This window comes from Dipodomys merriami, unplaced genomic scaffold (genome assembly GCF_024711535.1).
Source record: "Dipodomys merriami isolate MVZ:Mamm:240054 unplaced genomic scaffold, mDipMer1.0.p SCAF_142, whole genome shotgun sequence".
NCBI classification, from domain to species: domain Eukaryota; kingdom Metazoa; phylum Chordata; class Mammalia; order Rodentia; family Heteromyidae; genus Dipodomys; species Dipodomys merriami.
The window spans coordinates 2,007,310-2,026,665 of NW_027202738.1; the positions used below are offsets into that span (position 1 = coordinate 2,007,310).

At 51.8% G+C, this 19,356-nt stretch overlaps 1 protein-coding gene across 1 annotated transcript; it reads right to left on the reverse strand.

Moving 5' to 3' along the window:
- Positions 1-16: 16 nt before the first annotated feature.
- On the reverse strand, positions 17-18,375 carry LOC138826382 (aldehyde dehydrogenase, mitochondrial). The gene is made up of 13 exons (XM_070021476.1): positions 18,164-18,375; positions 12,099-12,203; positions 11,021-11,161; positions 10,114-10,193; positions 7,436-7,547; positions 6,955-7,083; positions 6,559-6,672; positions 5,771-5,873; positions 5,254-5,438; positions 4,058-4,222; positions 3,314-3,471; positions 1,549-1,663; positions 17-368 (listed from the first exon to the last, which is right to left on the reverse strand). Exons 1-13 carry the CDS (start codon positions 18,287-18,289, stop codon positions 336-338), a joined length of 1,566 nt encoding a protein of 521 aa, XP_069877577.1. The 5' UTR covers positions 18,290-18,375; the 3' UTR covers positions 17-335.
- Positions 18,376-19,356: the final 981 nt, after the last annotated feature.

Genomic DNA, 19,356 nt, shown 5'->3' on the forward strand with positions numbered 1-19,356 from the left:
CCCCCAGACAGACAAGTTACAGCAGAAAGAAAACATTTGAATATATTTTTGAAAGAAACCACCCTGAACGCTTGCCACAAGTCACAACACAATTCCCCTAGCCCCATATAACTAATGTCTACTAATTTAAGGGGGGAAGCTTTCCACATGGGCTTCACCTGAATAACCCACCCTGTTTTTCAATTCAAATCCTGAGACTTTCTTGACCCAACAGATTTTGTAGGAGAGGTTTCTCCCTTGAGACTTGCAGCCTGCAGAGGTGGTTTTCCTGGGCTTTCCAGCTGGGCCTGTGAGGCTTTCTGGCACTGGAGAAGGAAGGAAGCTGGCACGGTTGTTTATGAGTTCTTCTGAGGCACTTTGATGGTGACCTGCAGTGGGGACAGAAAGGAATGTTTAAACCTCCATGCTCCTGGTGTGTGCACGGCTGGGGAGCTAGGTGTTCTCATGGTAGAATGCCAGCCCACCCATGGCAGAACTTGCAGGGCTCTGCTCTGTGGGATGTCATCCCCTCTCCCCCTGAACCAGTGGTTCTCAGCCAACAGTGATCAGGCCCCCCCAGGGGACATATTTGATTGTCACAGGGGATGAAAGACAAAGCCTCCCAAACAAGGAATGATCCAGGCCTCGGAAAACCAGACCCACCTCCCTGCGCTCTCTGCAAAGCAAATGCATCTGCACAAGCGTGCAGGCCTCACAGTCTATTGAGTGGGAAAGTAGAAGATCTGCGCTGTATCTGGGTGATGATGTGGCATATTTCCTTGTCTGGAAAATGGAGAGCACTGCCTCCAGTCAGGCATGGTGAAATTTCTCCCTTGTTCGAAGAACCTACTCTTCCAGCTCACATAACAGCTTAAGCCTACCTTGTCAATCAGGTCCTTATATATCCTCAACATCACACCCAAGATTTCAGACTGTCTCTTCACTGAATCAGGCTTCCTGTCCAAGGTCACCTCTGGAACCCTGGGCCAGCTTCCCACCCACCTGCCATCTTGCTACAGGTTTGCAGTTTGGATAAAGCACAAATTCTGGATGGGGCGGGGATGGGGAAGGCCTGGCTGTGGGCTGGGATGGCGTTCCTCCAAGAGCGCTCTGGTGGTTACCGACACATGGAACCACCACATACTTTGAGTTTCAGGTTGGCTTCTCGGGCTGTGTTCCAGTCAGTGAAATTGCAAAACCAAGTCTTCGGTGGCTGTGGTACAGCCTAGGTTCTCATTGCCACCAGGCTAATTTTTACTCAAGTTTTCCTCGCTGCTTCTGTCTACTGAGCTCTTAACCTCTTTTGTGGCTTCTCTGGCTTAAAAATGAGAGACATGTGTGGGGGGAGGGGGGAGGCTGGGAAGGGAGGTGAAGGGTAAACAAAGGAGGAGGCTGCAATGCTTGGTAAGAAATGTATGCATTATCCTGCCCATGTAATTGTAGCCCCTCTGTACAGTATGTTCTCAAATAAAATAAAATTAAATTAAAAAAAAAATGAGAGACATAACAAGCACAGATGCCTTCCAGCCCAAGGACACATGGAGAACCGCAAGGGGGCCCAGTGCTCACCGTTTTTACTTCAGTGTATGCCTGCAGGCCATACTCGCCCAGCTCCCGGCCACTCCCCGACATCTTGTAGCCACCAAATGGGGACTGGGCCCCAAATACATCATAGCAGTTGATCCTGTAGGTAGAAATGCGAGGCAGAGACCTCGATCAGGGATGTGCCTGGCCCTGGGATCCTGCAGGGCTCTACAGTCTTACCGAGCCTTGCTGCATTAGCATCCTTCACGGTATGGTCAGATGGATGTCATACCTGTGCCACGTGACACCTTCAGACTTGATGTAATCACTTCGAATCATTGGCTGCTAGGCTTTTCTTTCCTCCTTTTATCAACTTAAACACTGAACTTAACTTTCACTTTGAAGTATACAGTGGTTCCATTGTGATGTGTCCATCACTGCGGCCCAATCCCACAACATTTCTGTTGACCTTAAAAGGAATCCTTGTGCCCAATAAGCAGCACCTCCCTGTCACCCTGCCCCTGATCAGCACTAGTCCACTTCCTGTCCTCATGGGCTGGCTTGAGTCCAGAGATTTTATGACTCCTGTCACTTAGTAGCATGCTTTCAAGATTCAGCTATGCTCTTTGCATGCATCGGGATTTTATTCCTCCCCTTTTCTCCCCAGTACTGGGGTTTGAATTCAGGGCCTTAGATTTACTCAGCTTGCTTTCTTGACTGGCAGTCTACCATTTGATCCATGTCTCCAGCTCGGCTTTTTGCTAGTTTGGACTCTTCTACTCAGGCTAGCTTTGAACCACAACCTACCAGATTTCACCTTTTTATGAAACTGGGAATATAGGGATGAGCCACTGACACCTGGTTTCAATCCTTTTCACGGCTGAATCATTTTTCACTTATAGGTAGACAACATTTTTCTGATCCATTCATCCACTGATGGACATTTGTTACTGGGTTTGGGTAGTATGAGGTTTGAACTCAGGGTTTCTCCCTTCTTAGGCAAGTGCTCTGCCTCTTAAGCCACATCCCCTTCCCTTTCACTTTATTTTTCAGATAGCATCTTGCACTTTAGACTACAATCCTTCCATCCTCCCACATAGTTGGGATTACAGGCATAAGCCATTATGCCAGCCTTACATGCGTGTTTTTGTACAATTGTGTTTTCTTCCTCAGGTATGTACCTAAGTATAGAATCAGTGGGTCACGTGGTAAAGTCTACACTAGACTTTTTGAGGATCTACTAAACTATTCCCCACTAATTGCATTACCCCTACCCTACAAGGGATGTATGAGGTTCTAATTTCTCCTCAACCTCAGTTTTTTGTTTTTTTTTTTTGTTGTTGATCTTGGGGCTTGAACTCAGGGCCCGGGTGCTGTCCTAGAGTGTTTGTGCTCAAGGCTAGCACTCTACCACTTTGAGCCACAGCTCCACTTCCAGTTTTCTGGTAGTTAATTGGAGATAAGAGAGAGTCTCGTGGGCTTTCCTGTCTGGGCTGGCTTCAGACCACAATCCTCAGACATCAGTCTCCTGTGCCCACCTCTCTTCTTGGTTAGTTTTGTTTTCAACTGACAGCCATCCCAGTGAGTTTGGAATGTGCTAAGCTCTAAGGTCAGCACTGCAGGCTCGTCAGGCCAGGGGTCCGTCCAGTCAGTGCTGGATGCCTTAGGAGAACTTCAAGGACACTGCTACCAGAGGAAGGAGCTCGGTCCTAGGGGAGAGGGGGGCTGGAAGCTTCCTGACTCAGAGGAAACGGAGTCTAGAAGATCGGGGCTCTAGAAACATCTGCGGGGACTCCCAGGAGGCTCTTACCACACAGTGCCTGCTTGGAGGGCTTGGGACAGGTAACTGGCCTTGTCCAGGTCCTTCGTGAAGACAGCTGCAGCCAGCCCATACTTGGAATTGTTGGCTCTGGCAACAACCTCCTCAATGGTCTTGAACTTCAGGATCTGCATCACTGGGCCAAAGATCTGAAAGGGGAGTGTGAGTGTGGGCTGCATGGAGGCACCTGCTTGCCAGCCTCAGCGCTGTGCAGTGATGGCAAAGGCAGGACACGTCTCCATACCTAACTGGCAGTCTACCAAATTTAGTGAATGCACCAGACACAGACAGGACACCAAAGAGACGGCTACAAACGAAGTGTGGTGCCCTCCTTCCACGTGGTGCGGGCTTCACTTGCACTTTCCTCCCCCAGTCCCAGAAAGGTCCATTTCCCTCAAGCTCTGGCTCATTTCATGACATTTAGAAACCAAGACACACGTGCTGGGAGTATAAAAGAGTAGACAGAAATGCTGCCTCCCAATCTCGGCAAGCACCAAGCAGGGAGTCAGCCGGGGTCTAATGCTTCATCCTGCTATAGCAAGGCCTCAGGAAGGGCCAGGAGACAACCTTACTAGACTCAGGAAGTCAGGTGTTCTCCAAGAGTGCTGGCCATCAAGAGAGTGCTATCGAGTGGGAACTTTAAGTTGTTCTATCCTCAAGTCATTCCAGAGCCAATGTCTGGCCTGACCATGCCAGGCTATCCCCTCTCCTCCCTGAAGTGCCCTGGCTGCTGACCTCCTCCTTGGCGATGGTCATGCCGTCTTGCACGTCTCCAAACACAGTGGGCTGGATGAAATAGCCACGATCAGCAGCTGCGCCCCCACCACACAGGAGCTTCGCTCCCTCTTGCTTTCCTGACTTGATATAGCCAAGGATCTTGTGAAATTGAGTTTCATCCACCTGTGAGAGAAAGCACAACACCGAGATGCCAGACTCTCCTGGGCTTTGTAAACACACAGGCAGTGAGGGTGCGGAGAAATGGACCAAGAACTTGAGGTAACAAGAGCTAAAGAGGAAACACAGGGCCCGGAAACAATACACAAAATTCAATCTCATTTGCCATAAGCAATGTGTATTAAGCTCACTGTTTTGACAGGGTGGGGCAGCACACATGCCTGTAGTCCCAGCACTCTGGAGCAGCATTCGGAGAATGGCAAGTTGCCTATCTACCTAGCAAGACCTTGTCCTAAAAAGTACAATCAAGAGCACCAAAGTGAGGATGAAAAAATACAGTAGCAATAAATATAATGGAGAATATACTGTTTTTTAAAAAATTCATGAATTATACACTTAAAATGGCATACTCTGATGTGTGCTTGTATCTCTGTAGACGCGATAAAGAAAAAGAGAAGGCTTACAGCCCCATTCCACGGGGCAGCCTTCCTATCTTCCCATGTGGCTATAGCTCCCTTGCCCAGATTTATGAGGCCTCCAAAATGTGGAAAATAAGGCCGTGCATGGTGATGTATACCTATGATCCCAGCCACTCAGGAGGCAGAGATCAGAGGATTACAGTTTAAGACCAGGCCAGGCAAAAAAACAAAGACCCCACTCAACCTTTGAGCCAAGTGTGGTGTGCACCTGTGATGCAACTCTGAAAGGGTAGAAAACAAGAGGATCACAGACTTTGGCTGGTTCCAGAACAAATATGAGACTCTAACTGAAAAATAGTAAGTGAAAGAGTTGGGGGCATGGCTCAAGTGGTAGAGCACCTAGCTGGCAAGTGTAAGGTTTTAAATTCAAACCACAGTATGGCAAAAAAGAGCAAAAATGGGAAACCGTAACAGGGGTCTTGTGCTCACACCAGAAGGACAAATTGAAGGTATGTGTAGAGGTGAGACTTGAAGCAGCCCCACCTGACTGAGCCAGTGTGCTTTTTGCACCTCTTCTGGCTCCGGACATTCAGGCCCACCTAGAGCTGCCAGACTCACCTGTGGTCCCTGCTCGGTCCGGCTGTCAAAGGGGTTTCCAACCACCCGAGACTTGGCCCGGGCAACGCTGCGCTCCACAAACTCTGCGTACACGTCCTCCTGCACGAAAGTCCGTGAGCCAGCACAGCAGCACTGGCCCTGGTTGAAGAACAGGGCAAAGTGGGCCTGCTCCACAGCCCAGTCCACTGTGGAGAGGGGACGGGACAGGATGGTGAGGATGAGAAGGCAGGCCCTGGCTCCAGCATCGCCCACCCAGGCAGTGCATTCGCCCAGCATTAGGCCAGCACAAGGCAGAGCTTCTCTCCATCTGGGAGCCTGGGAATGGGCCGGGGGACAGGCAAGAGGAGGAGCCCTTGCGGGGAGGGAAAGTCTAAGAGTTTGTGGGCAGCACCAGAACAAAGGAAGCAATGGAGGCCCAAGTGGCCTATAGACGTGAGTGGACCAGGGTGAGGGTGGGCTGAAGCAGAGGATCATGGGAGGGGATCAAGCCCGCCATCACTGTAGGCCCCTGGCTTACTGTCAGCATCTGACATGATGATGTTGGGGCTCTTGCCCCCCAGTTCCAGGGTCACTCTCTTGAGGTTGCTGCTCCCTGCAGCAGTCTGGATCAGATGGCCAACCTGGAGGTCACAGAAACAGGCTCTCGTCAGGAGAAGGAGTCGTCAATGTGCTACAGAGACAGATGGAGAACCCCAGCTCAAGGAAGTCACCACAGCAGCAGGCCTCCCTGCTGCCCTGCACACACGCCAGCCGGGCCACACTCAACCAGCCACCCAGCAAGGCACTTCAACTCTGTAGGTTCACTCCCCATTTTACAGAGGGGCATGTGGAGGGTTTAGATGGCTGTCCCAAGGGTGCATGGCAAGTGAGTGCTGCTCCAGAGCCTGCCACCTTCCCACTACGCCGCCACTGAGTGCCGAGGGCACCACTTTGTTCTCAAGGAGCTGAACAGAGCTTCAGTCACCCCTAGTCACAAGAGCAAGGCCAGGACTTGAGCCTGTGCCTTCCGAAGCCCATGCCAACAGTACTGCTGAAGGTGCCTGAGGTGGCCAGCCCTGGACCTCAAGAGGTCAGCCAGTCCTTATTCCCCAAGGGGACAGCCCCTCCCGACAGCAGCGGGAGTGGCCCAGAGACCACAGAGGGCTCAGCCCTGCCATGTCACGCCTGGGACACGGGTTCACTGGAGCCAGCAGAGGGGGGCCTGACAGAAACTGACCGAGGATGCCCCAGGGCCCCTCCTCTCCGAAGCTCCTGTAAGGATGATGGAGCCACCAGGAGAGAACATGAGGTCAGGGAGCAGCTCACCTCTGTAGACCCTGTGAATGCCACTTTGTCCACATCTTCGTGGGAGGCAATAGCCGCCCCTGCTGTGGGGCCAAAGCCAGGAACAATGTTGACCACACCAGGTGGGAAGCCAGCCTGCAGACAGAAGCCAGGAGACCCCGGGCAGCATCCTCCTGCCCCCAGGGCCTGAGCAGGACAAACCCCTGCCCTTCCCAGAGGCCAAGACGGGAACACACATGCGCAGGTTCTCCCTACACAGCCATGGGTGGCCTTGAGCTCTCACTCTTCCTACAGAAGCCAGCTTTGTGGGTGGGGTAGTGCCTGGGGAGTGCCCCTACCTAAGCAGCTCAGGTGAGAATCGTGTTCATGAACTCCTGTAAGGGTATTTAGTGGTCAGGGCAGAAGCAGGTGGCATACCTCCTTGATCAGGTTGGCCACGTAGAGGGCAGTGAGCGGGGTCTGCTCAGCAACCTTCATCACAACCACATTTCCAGTCGCCAAGGCCGGACCCAGTTTCCATGCTTGCATCAGGAGGGGGAAGTTCCACTGCCCAAAACAACAGCCAGCCAAAAGCTAAGCCCACTTCAAGGAACCGCGCCAGATGGCAGAACATGCCGCCAAGAACAGGCAGCAGAGCCCTCTGAAGCCCACGTTCTCCAAAACAGAGCAAGTGACACAACAGTGAGTGCACTGATTTTCCACCCTCGGTACCATGCTGAGCCCTTCATACATCCCTGAGCAGACGGTAGGGACATGAATGATTTCCCAAGGCCCCTGGGTAGGGTTGTCAAAGCCCACATTCTCAGCCACTGCCCAGCCGCCTTCTAATGCCACCTGCAGACCCTCTGTATATAGCCAGCCTCACCCTCTCCATGACCTCTGGGGAGCTGGCACTCACCGGAATGATTTGGCCACAAACCCCAACAGGCTCATGGCGCGTGTAGCTAAAGAAGTCTCCATCAATGGGAATGGTTTTCCCGTGATACTTATCAGCCCAGCCGGCATAATAACTTTGGAAAAAGAAAAGTCCAAATTTTAGTCAATGCTGAGGACCCCATAGTTCCCTACAGAAAGACCCAATTTGGTCAGGGTGAGGGGGATCATACGTGTCTACGTGTATGTTAGCACTGGCTTTTTTGTTCACTGCTGGTTCTCTATAACCTGAGCCAGCCAAGCCGCCATGGCTTTTTCCAATTAACTGGAACAAGAGTCTCAAGGTTTTATCTGCCTCGGCTGCCTTGGAACAGAAATCCTCAGATCTCAACTTCCTGTGGAGCTAGGATTACAGGCATGACCACCTCCACACGTCTTCAAGTGGGTTTTTTTTGATAACTGCCCTTACATTCTGTTTATCCCCAGATGATCCTGGACAACTGGCAGGGTCAGTGACCCACTCACTCTGTGAGTTGAGGCCTCAGAACCCCTGCGGTACTCGTAAGAAGTGTCAGCTCCAGGGACCCCTTCCAACCCACTCAATCCAGGCTGTGCACACGTATTACTATATGGTGACCATTGGGCCTGCCCAGCACTGCAGGTGAGCACCACAGAACCTCAGGCCATACCTGGGGCACAGTCGAAGACCCCTGAAATGGAGGCACTTCCTGTACTCATAGTATTTCTAAGACTGGACAGGCACAGGAAAACACAAATCCCAGCTGGGCCCCACCTCCTGGGTGCTACCTCGGGTGATGGAAAAGCAAGGTAATCAGAGCTTGGGGGGGAAACGAGCTACATATCCCACTGTGTGGGAAGTTGGACAGGAAGAGGCAGGAAGGTGAAGCATGGGGCTCAAAGGAGGACCTCAGAATTAAGCATCGTCTGGCATGGTAAACCAAAAACCACAGGTGACCAGGCTGGAACACTGGGTGTGTGACCCTGTGGGAAAAACAGCCAGGGAGTTGCTGGTCTGCCCAGTGGAGTGGTGGGCGCCTCCTTCCTCTACTGCTCTGCGGCTCAGCTCTACACTCAGCTGGTCGGCAAAGCTCACATGGGGTCTTCAGTTGGTAGGGGAAGAATGCTAAGCTCAGAAAAGAGAACGGCACTGAGTTTCACCCAGCTTTGCCCTGCTCTAACCTTCAGGGTGCTCTTCCTCACCTCCAGGGCTGGGAAAGCCCTTGCGGTGGAGCTTGTCCTGTGTGCAGCAGAAAGCTTAGCAGCTTCTCCGGCCCTCCCCACTAGGTGCTAGGAGCACCTACAATGCCTCTGTCTTGCCCACAGTCTCCTGGGGACATGCTGGCCCTGGCTGGGCACTGGATCCTCCCCCACTATCTCTGCCCACATGTCCTAGGGAAGCAGCCACTATCTGCACACTGCCCTGTCGGCCTTGCCCGCACCGGCCATACTCTAAGCCGGCCAACCGTGGTCCCTCCCACAGGAACATGACATTAGGACTGAGAGACTGCATCTTAGACAGTTCCAACACAAACACCGGCCCTAAAGGATACCATACTAGGAGAGAAGAATGAAGCAAGGGAACACAGAGTGAGAGACACCCAAAGGCCTTTTGTTTTTGAGACTCAGGGGCTCTAAGGATTGCCTATGCTGGGCTGAATTGCTGTTACCGGCAGCTGCAAGAACTCTCCTGAAGCTTCTGTCCTTTGTCAGTAAGACATTTATGATTAGACGAAACCCAAAGCTAGCAAAAGAAAAGGAACAGCAGAAAATAGACCAGAGAGATGAAATAGAGAACAGAAAAAAAAAGTAGACAAATTGACAAGCCTTTAGCTGGACTAAGAAAAGAGGGAAAGCTGGTCACTGGTGTCTCAAGCCTGTAATCCTAGCTACTCAGGAGGCTGAGATCTGAGGATTGTGGTTCAAAGCCAGCCCAGCAGGAAAGTCCGTGAGACTTGTTTTTTTTTTTTTTTTTTGGTCGGTCGTGGGGCTTGAACTCTGGGCTTGGGCTCTGTCCCTGCACTCTCTCTTCAGCTTAGGGCGAGTGCTCTACCACTTGAGCCATAGCACCACTTCCGGTTTTCTAGTGGTTTATTGGAGATAAGAGTCTCACAGACTTTCCTGCTCGGGCTGGCTTTGAACAGCAATCCTCAGATCTCAGCCTCCTGAGTAGCTAGGATGACAGGCGTGAGCCATCAGTGCCCGGCTTCCATGAGACTCTTATCTCCAATAAACCACTAGAAAACCGGAAGTGGCACTGTGGCTCAAGTGGTAGAGCGCTCGCCTTGAGCTGAAGAGCACAGGGACAGCGCCCACACCCAGAGTTCAAGCCCCACAACCGACCAAAAAAAAAGAAAAGAGGGAAATAACTAAAATCAGAAATGGAAATGGAGATAATGCTTCCAATTTTACAGTGCTAGAAAGGGCTGAAAAGGATGAACTGTATGTTGCCCAATGAATTAGACAAGCCTAGATAACACAGACACAAGTTACCAAAAGTGACTCACGAAAAAAGAGAAGATACCCACAACTCGTTACAATTGTGAGCAGAGTGAGGAGTCTATCAGCTTCTCCAAGTCCTGTGATCCTCTGGCATTTTGCTGATTCTGTATCTTCCTCCAACCTCCCTCCCTCCCTGCCTTTTGGCAACAACCTGAATAAAGAACTGGAATCCTGAGCCCATACCGGAGACATTTCAGGACCATGTCCAGATCCACCAGGTAGGAGATGATGTAGGGCTTGCCGTTGTCCAGGGTCTCCAAAGCCTGGTGAGAGATCAAGGTCAGCAGGGACAAGTTGGTGCCAGAATGGAACAAAGCGAATGGACTGACCAATGGCACGGTGGCCTGGACTGATGGACCAGGAGAACAGAGTAAGAATGTACTTGGGGCACTGAATGTCCAGGGCACAGGGTTTTCAGAGCAGAGATGGAGAATAATGACATAATCCACCCATCACATGTGTTAATGCTAAAAAGACTGCCAACTCCATCTGAGCAAGGCCAACCTAAGACAGCTGGGCAAGGGGACAGCACACGTGGTGCTGAAGTGCACCATGCCCCGCCAGAAGGAAGTATGTGTGCAAAGGCCCTGGTGCTCAAGGACAACTGGGTGTCAGTACTCAAAGGCAGCCTGTGAGCAGAGCAGAGCTGTATGAGTAAGGGAAACCTCCCGTACTTCTCAGGTCATGTAGACCATGTGCAGAGTCCTAACGGTACATGACACCTCACAGGCAACTAATGTGCCTTGCGGAGGACCCACTCTGGTTGCTGTGTGCAGAATGGATTGTTGAGGGGAAGGGATCTGCCTCCTGGTTTCTTGTCTCTAGTGGCCAGGGAGAGAGTGACCGTGCAGAGGGATCCTGGGTCCCCAGGAGAGGTGACACATCCTGACAGTCTCTCCAACATAGCTCCTCACCCCTTCCCAGTTTCCTGTCCACTGCTTCAGGGACAGAGGGAGGAGTTCCTCTGGTTGGTCCAGGGATGTTTACCAAAGGTGTCCGGCCTAATCCACATGTCAGCAGCATGGCCTCTGGCTTTCCACACCTGCTCCATCCCTTCCCGTGTGGAAACAGCAGGAGGCTGAGGACTCACCGCCAGATAGGTCCTGTCCCGCTCGATCAGATCGGCCAGGCGGTACAGCAGCCGGCCCCTGTCAGAGGCATCCATGCGGCGCCAGGGAGAGCCCAGCTGGAAGGCGGCCCGGGCAGCCTTCACTGCCTTGTCCACGTCTTCCTGCAAAACAACCCACCGAGACATCTCAGGCCTTCTCTGCAGCAAGTGCCTGGAATACTGCCCAGATGGCTGTCAGTACAGGCTAGCATGGAAAACCACCCTAAAACAGATCCAGTGACCAGGCTGAGTCTCATGCCCTTTTCTCTCCTCATCAAAGGTGCATTTGCACTTCTCATCCCCCCCTGCAGGAGCTTTGGAGAAAGAGACACCCAGGGGTCAGAGCTTAAAACTGGGCCACTTTTCCTGCTTCCTAAGGAGTCAGGCCCAGCAAGAAGCCATTCCTTCTGTGATGCAGCATTCCCCAGCAAAGCCAGCCTGACCAGCTTCCCTCTCCTTCCACAAGTACAGGATGGCACTCAGGAGGCAGGTGTGCACAGACTTCTTATTTATATGCAAAAGACTGCCCAGAAGAGTACTTGCATTTGTGTTCAGCAAAAGAAGCAAGGCCTCATGTGATAAGTGCCCAGAACTGTTTTCATGCAGAGGGCAGGAAATATTCTTGAACTGTTTTTAACGTTTTAAATTATTTCAAAAATAATTTTACTATTAAACTAATTTCTGAGCACTATCACATTTTCATGTCTAATGACTATCTATATAGATATCTATGTGAATATGCATCTTGCAGACTAGTCCCAGAGCTGTTATCATTCAAGACCCAAATTCTGTCCAGCCAGACTCCATCTGCTGTGCATCAGCCTTTCTTGACACTCCTTTCTTGACACTCCACCCGTGTATTAATTACAGAGGCTAGATGCAATCTAGCACCTTTGTTTTGAAGCAGGAATTTCTTTATTTCATTCACTCAAAATGTTTAATTGGCCTTTTAAAACAATGAATGCAATAGTATGTAGATAGTAAAAGTTTCAGCCATTCAGACGCACACAGAATGAATAGTGAAACCTTGCTCACACTGCCATGAGTCCCCAGTTCTTACCTTGTTCCCTTCTGCTACCTGACAGATGACCTCTCCCGTGGACGGATTGACGGTGGGGAAGGTTTTCTTGCTGACGGAGTCATGCCATTCATTGTTTATGAAGATCTACAATGAGAACGAAGAGCCTGGTACTGAGATGTCAAAAGAAAAAAGACATCAGGAAGAACACATGCAGAGAACTGTGGATCACCTCACAAGCCTGCAGGAGACAGTCCACTCTGGAATGCCCACTCTGCCATGTGACTTTGGGTAAGTCTCCTGACCTTCAGCACCTTGGCTTCTTCGTGTTTCCAGTGGTGCCATTGATCGTCTGCTGTGAAACTGATCACCCCCAAACTCAGTGGCTTAGGTGGTGTCTAATCTCTGAGTTATGTCCCCTCTTTAGGATCTGCTGGGAGGGCTGCAGTCCAAAGAGCTAGGCCAGGGCCACCCAAGCTGGATGTGGGTGGTAGCAAGTCACCACATGGTGCCTTACTTCCAGCCTGCTTGGTGTGCTCATTCTTTTCTGGCTACTCCGTGGCAATGGGCCTCTCCACAGTGTCCTGAGAGACCCACGTAAAGCTTAAAGGCTTCCTGAGCCCAGCCTAAAAGTCACATGACCTATCTGGAGGTGGAGATTGGGAAGATTGTGATTCAAAGCAAAAAGTCCTCCAAACCCCATTGCAACCAATAGCATGCCCCTGTCGTCCCAACAGCAGTGAAATGTGTAAATAGGACAATAGCAGTCCAGACAGGCAAAAATCAAGATACAATCTTAAAAATAACCAGAGCGAAAAAGGGCTGGAGTTGGAGCTGGATGACTCAGGCTTCTCTGTTCTGGGTTTTGTCACCAAGAGGAGGCCTCACCTCTCCACCAGGAGGGGGGAAGTGTCGGCTGTGATGACAGTTCCTGGGTCCCAGGAAGGAGTGGTGAGGGAAGGAGCTGGCGCAGGTCATTTTACCAGAATGCAACTTGGTGTTTCTGCTCCATCCCACACCACCCTCGTGCCACAGAGCACTCTGTGCACTCAGTCACAGATCCGGGCATAAATGTTAACCAGACTTTGGCAACTGTGTGCTTTATTAGTCAGCATTAATCTTTAATTAATTAGGCATGTGATTATCAGGCAGTGACACCTGTGCAGTTCCAGGGAGGGGGAACAGGTGTGGCTACAGAGCTCAGGCCTGGAGCCACGAGACAGCACCTGCTGGGGTGGTGCGGAGAGAAGTGAAGCCTGGAACTGGTACTCCAGAAGATGCTTTGGTGAAGCAGGTTAGCACAGGCACTGGGTGGCCCTAGCCGGGCATCTGCTCCGATCTCTACCCTCAGCACCGGCCCAGGGCCCAGCCTCACACCAACTGCTGCAAAGCATCAAAGAAAATCGGAAGGGGAGGTGGCAGGAAGAGATTTGGCTGGTCATGTTGCCTCCCCTCCCCTCCCCTCCTCCTGCTACCTGTATGCCGTAAACAGCCCCTGTGCCCAGAGTTGTGGGTGTTTGAAGGGTTCCCATCAAACCTCACAGAAGACAAACTTCATTCTCTCCATAGGGAAGGCCACTGGTTTAAAGTCATACAGGATTTAAACCCAGGCTGTGGGGCTCCAAGGCCTGTGCTCTTTGCATGATATCAACCTAGCCTCTAATCACAGTTCACACTGCCTTCCAGAGATTGGGGCTCTCATTCCTACAACCCCACCTTTTCAGATTGCTCCCCACTTTCATCTGATGTTGTAAAAAGCACCATCAGAGCCAGACAGATCTGGGTTTGAACCAGTACTTGTGGGGACTTGTGTGAGGATTCCTAGGCCAGGACCTGGCTCAGGGGCCCTGTTCCATGACTCTGCATCCTGCAGCTCTGACCTAAGATCCCTGAGAGCAAGGGTCAGATCTCCACCTGCCTCTTTCCATGTTCATGGGTCATTTGCAAAGATGAGGAAGGAAGAAAAGGAAGTGGGCAATCTAGCTAGTGGCCTTCCCCTTCTAGAAGATTCCCTCCAGGCCCTAGAAGGGTTACAAGCCCTGAATTAGCTGTCACTGTTGAGGAGTGACTGTGTCTTCCCATCTCAGCTAGTAAGGTAATGAGGGTTTGCCCCAGGGGTCTGTGGCTGGATTCAGTGGGGAGGCAGGCAGGGCTCTCCGCACAAGCTCCTGCAGCGGCTCCACACCACGTGAGGACAGTTTGAAAAGACATGAGAGCAGAGATATCTGGCCAGGCCAGATGTTTTAAAACTTCCTGGCTGCAATACAGGCCTCACTTACATAACATGTTACATTCAGTCACCCTTCTCGGGCTTGGGGAGGAGCCCCCAGCTCACATTTCCTCTTTCAACATTGCTCTAGAAGCAGAGCCTTGGGAACTGACAGATGGAACCTGGATACTGGTAAAACATGAAAAGTTTCCATCAACAAGCTCTAATCTCTGCACTTCCATAAATACACAGTTGGTATTATCAAAGTAGATTCTTACCCTGTGCTTTTACTGAGAACCACTGCCCTGGAAAAACAGCAAAGTCCTGGCTGCTTGGCTAGATTCCAGGAGAGGAGGGAGTAAACCAGAAGCAAGTGAGGAGTGAGGAACGGGCTGGACGCAAGACAGAGGGGTGGGATGGTGCAGGGGGTGGGGGCTGCCTGAGGAGTGACAGCAGGAAGGGCCCCTGTGGCCGCCAAGCATGGCCACAGCCCTGGTAGCCCTGGTCGCACTTGCTGCTGGAGTCAGGGGCGAGACAGAAGCATCCACGGGGCCTACTCTCAACCACAGATTATTCTGGGCATTATGTCACAGGCAGACCCCCCTGCCTAGATTCCTCCCTGCATACACAGACCACAGTTCACCTACCCACATCCTAAAAATGCACCTTGAAGACAGTGCCCCTGGCAGTAGCCAGTTCCGACTTACAGGCATTTTTGTTCAGGGCAGGTCACTGTGTGAAACTCTGAATTGCTGAGGTAAAGGACGCATGATTCCTTGCTGCAGTTTATTTCCTGGCCCAGCAGATTACAGATAACAAGGTGCACGTAGAGATTAGGAGTCAGTGGTGGTGGCTGGGGGAAACAGGGGAGGGAGGACTCAGGAGTTGGGCAAGGTCAGCAGGGCAGTGACCAGGACAGCTGGACCCTGGGGGGAGAGCACAACCCAGATGGGAAAGAAGATATTCCAGCCACTGCCCCTCATCCCAGTACAACAAGGAGGCACCATCTGCCCAGAGTCCCCAGTGAAATCAGACAATGTTCAGTAGCAGTGACTTAAGGTGGTTCAAGAGTCAAGCACTGGTGGTTCACACCTGTAATCCTAGCTAACTGAGAGGCTGAGAGCTGAGAATCATGCTTCAAAGCCAGCCCAGACAAGAAAGTTCATGGACTCTTACCTCCAAAGAGCCACCAGAAAACTGGAAGTGGTGCTGTGGCTCACGTGGTAGAGCACTCTCGCTTTGAGCTAAAGAGCTCAGGGACAGCACCCAGACCCAGAGTTCAAGCCCCACGACCCACCAAAAAAAAAAAAAAAAAAGAATTAGGGTTTGTTTATTAGGAAATCCAAGTTCCTTACTTGGGAGTGAGCAAATACTTAGGTGTTTCCAGCATGGGATGATTCCTGACAGCTTTTAAGTGGCAATCATCATCCAGAATCTTGGATAAGTTTGTGATCAAGGCCAAGGGCAGCCAACTCCCCAAACTTGCTAGTGATATTCTGACACCTAACCCCAGCACTCCCCTTCTTCACCCTCTATCTGGCTCAGCAGTTTCGTATTCCTACAAGTTCCTTCCTTCCTTCCTTTCTTTTTTTTCTTTTTTCCTTTTTTTTTTTTTTTTTTTTTTTTTTTTTTTTTTTTTTTGCCAGATCTAGAGCCTGAATTCAGGGCCTGGGCACTGTCCCTGAACTTCTTTTTGCTCAAGGCTAGCACTCTAGCACTTGAGCCACAGTGCCACTTCTGGCCTTTTGTGTTTATATAATAGTGAGGAATCAAAACCCAGGGTTTCATGCATGGTAGGCAAGCACTTTATCACCAAGCCACATTCCCAGGCCTATTGCTGCAATTTCATTACTCCCAGGATGGGAGGATTACAACTACTGTGCCAAATATGCAGCTCTAATCTGCTCATGCCTCTCCCACTTGAATTCTAACCCGCCCATGTGTTCCCGCCTCCTGCCCCTGCAAACTCCCAGGTACTTTCTCATGTTTGCCTTTCCCTGAAAAAATACTAGGCGCCCATTAAGTGACCTTTTTCTTGGCTCCTACAACACAAAATCATAGACACAATTACATAAAAGGCAACCATCAGACACTCATCAATATTTATATAACAGTATTTCCATGCCAAGCTCAGGGCTGGGAATATAAACATGAACAGCACAGACTTCAAATGTTTATGTATTTGTAACTATGTAAGTACTGGCTATGTCTTATATTTTGCTATGTAAATACGTGTGAACAACAGCACAGTCACAAGGCGGTGTGGCAGCTAGTAACGGTGCGAGCAGCCTGGGCAGAGCTGGGCAGAAGCTTGTTTCCCACCTAGAAATTCAAAATTCACATGACATGGCTGCTGAGCCTCTGCTTTCTCTCCTGACATGATTATAGCAACAACCCCTCGCTGACAGAGTTGTAAGTGGAAAGAAGGGGAAGGATGCAGACGGAAGTCCTCTGAGCAGGCATGAGAGACAAGTGACCAAAAACTGTGGTTAAGGGAACAGGGAATACATACGCATGTCCATAACACACATGTTCAGGATTCAGCTTGACCCAGTATCACATACATTACAGCCCAGGCATCTGTAAGTCAGGGTTGTCCTGTAGATTCTGAGCAGGTAATAGAAGGCTCTGAAAGCCATTAAAAAAACAAACAAAAGCTGAGCACAGGTCGCTCACGCCTGTAATCCTAGTTACTGAGGAGGCTGAGATATGAGGATCACGGTTCAAAGCCAGCCCAGGCAGGAAAGTCCATGAGACATCTCCAGGTAACCACCAGAAAACCAGAAGTGACACTGTGGCTCAAGTGGTACAGCGCTATCCTTGAGCTGAAGAGCTCAGTAACAGTGCCCAGGCCCAGAGTTCAAGCTCCACACTTGTAATCCTAGTTACTCAGGAGGTTGAGATCTGTGGATCATGGTTTGAAGCCAGCCCAGACAGGAAAGTTGATGAGACTCTTATCTCCAATGAACCATTAAAAAAAAAAAAAAAGCTAAAAGTGGGGATGTGACAATCAGTGGCAGCCTTAAATGGGAAAAGCCAAGCCAGAGCCTAAGGCCCTAAATTCAAGGCCAGTACAGTACTGATACACAAAGAGAGAGTGTGCTTGTCACTAACCCCTGCCAATCCAGGAGAGGTTCGAGTTTAAAGAATAATATCTCCCAAAATGCCCTCTGGAAGCAAAGCAAGCACCTGCAGAAACAACCAATGGCAGGGACTTAGTGTATACCGGTTACCCCAGCTACAGGAAAGCATGAACAGGAACCCATCCAGGCCGGCCTGAACATTTAAATAAGACCCTTCCTCAAAAGTAACCAGCACAAGTGATGGAAGCATGACTCAGATGGTGGAGTGCCTGCCTGACAAGTTCAAAGCCCAGTACTGTTACAAACAACACACACACAGAGGGAGGGAAAGAGAGAAAAAGCGGAGAGAGAGCAAGGGAGAGGGAGAGAGGGAGGCAGAGAGGGAGGGAGGGAGAGGAAACCCAAGCTCAGGAGAACAGCCAGCTTGTACTTGTTGCATAAACAAAACGAACTGTTTCATAACGTTTACCCAAACTCAGAGGTTCAAAACATACTCCAAAATTCTGGCTGAGCAAGAAACGGGGGGGGGGGTGCCTGGTCAGGAGGGGGCGCCCCTGGCCGGCCGCAGGCTCGAGGGGACCCCGCCGCTGCTTTCCTCGCAGATCCTTCTGAACTTCCCTGGGTAGAAGTGGGGCAAGTTCCTGCCAGGGCGGCCGGCCCGTCTGAATAACGGTGGGGCCCGCACGGCGCTCGGGGCCTACGAGGCTGCAACCCCCAAAGCCGGGCTGCACTCGGGGCCGTGGCCCGGGGACCCTCGGTGGGTAAGCGGAGGCCCCGGCCCACGGCCTTCGCACCCGGCCTGCGGGGGAGCTCACCTGGTTGTAGAAGACCTCGGGCTGCTGGTTCGGGGCCGGCACCGCCTGGGAGGCGGCGGCCGATAGCGAGCGGAGGCTGGGGCGGGGCCCGAGGCGGGCTGCGAGGAGCGCGGCGGCGCGCAACATGCTGCGGTGGGGCGCGGACGGTGCAGGCGCGGGGCCGGGACGGAGCGGAGCGCGGCGTGGATGCCTGCGCAGGACGGACTGTGCGGAGGCCGAGGTGCAAGGAGCCCCGCGGCGGAGACCCCGCCCGCCTCGCGCCCACCAATGGACGGGCCGGACCTGGGGACGTTCCCACCAATGGGCAGGCGGGCCTGGAAGGAAGGATTCCCCTCGGCCGAACGCCCCTCCCCCTTCCCGCCTCGCGCGCTTGTTCGCGAACCGCGGGTACCGACAGACCTGCACTTGAGCCTCCGGCTCCTGGGCTGGCCGCAGGGATGCCAGGCGGGCCAGCTGGGCTAAGGCAGGGGAGGAACGGAGGGCCTGCCGGCCTCGAGGGAGGAGAAGCAGTGCAAAAGGCTGAGAGGTGGAGGTTGGGGGAAGAAGCGCTGGTTTGACCCGGATCCTTAGAAACGCCACGTGGAAGTGAGGGGTTTGCAAATGCGTTTATCTCCTGAACATCCTGAAGTGGCACTGGGGGCGCAAGAAGGCCAGAACAAGGGCGATGGGTGGCAAGGGCAGGGCACAGCAATGAGGTGTCAGAGCCAAGGCCTAGGTGAGGAGCTGAGCTGTGCCAGCAGTGGCTTGTCCAGAGAAGTTCGGGGAAAGGGCCCCCGAAGCTAAGGAGTGGCCTGCATGATCCGGTGAGGCTGGCTGTCCATCAAGTGTTCTGCACAAGCACTGAGCCTCGGGCCGAAGGAGGCCAGCCAGACCTGGTGCTGCTTTGCTTTGCACAGCAAAGCTGATAGCAAATGGCTTGTCCTTGCATTTTTCTAGAGATAGGCTCTGGAATTCCAGTGGCTACACAGTAAAACCCCCCTCTGGATTGTTCTGGAATTATCTCGACGGTATCTGAAACCAGAGCCCAGACCAGAGGTGGCTGCAAGGAAGATGAGGGAGGGGTCAGAGCCCCCCCCCAAGTCAGCATCCTGGATGGAACTATGGGGGCTCAGGCAGTCCCAGAGTCTCTGAAGGGGTCAACCAAGAGAAAGCCAGCACCCACCCTTGTCTGCACCAGGGTCCTGTGAGAGGAA

Bases quoted from the DNA above. Each gene is read 5' to 3' on its own strand.
- LOC138826382 (XM_070021476.1), bottom strand. From the start codon at position 18,289: ATGTTGCGCGCCGCCGCGCTCCTCGCAGCCCGCCTCGGGCCCCGCCCC. The intron at 12,204-18,163 runs GTGAGCTCCCCC...TTCTCATTGTAG, and splicing joins CCGAGGTCTTCTACAACCAG to ATCTTCATAAACAATGAATG. The intron at 4,223-5,253 runs GTGAGTCTGGCA...TTTCTCTCACAG, and splicing joins GGACCGAGCAGGGACCACAG to GTGGATGAAACTCAATTTCA.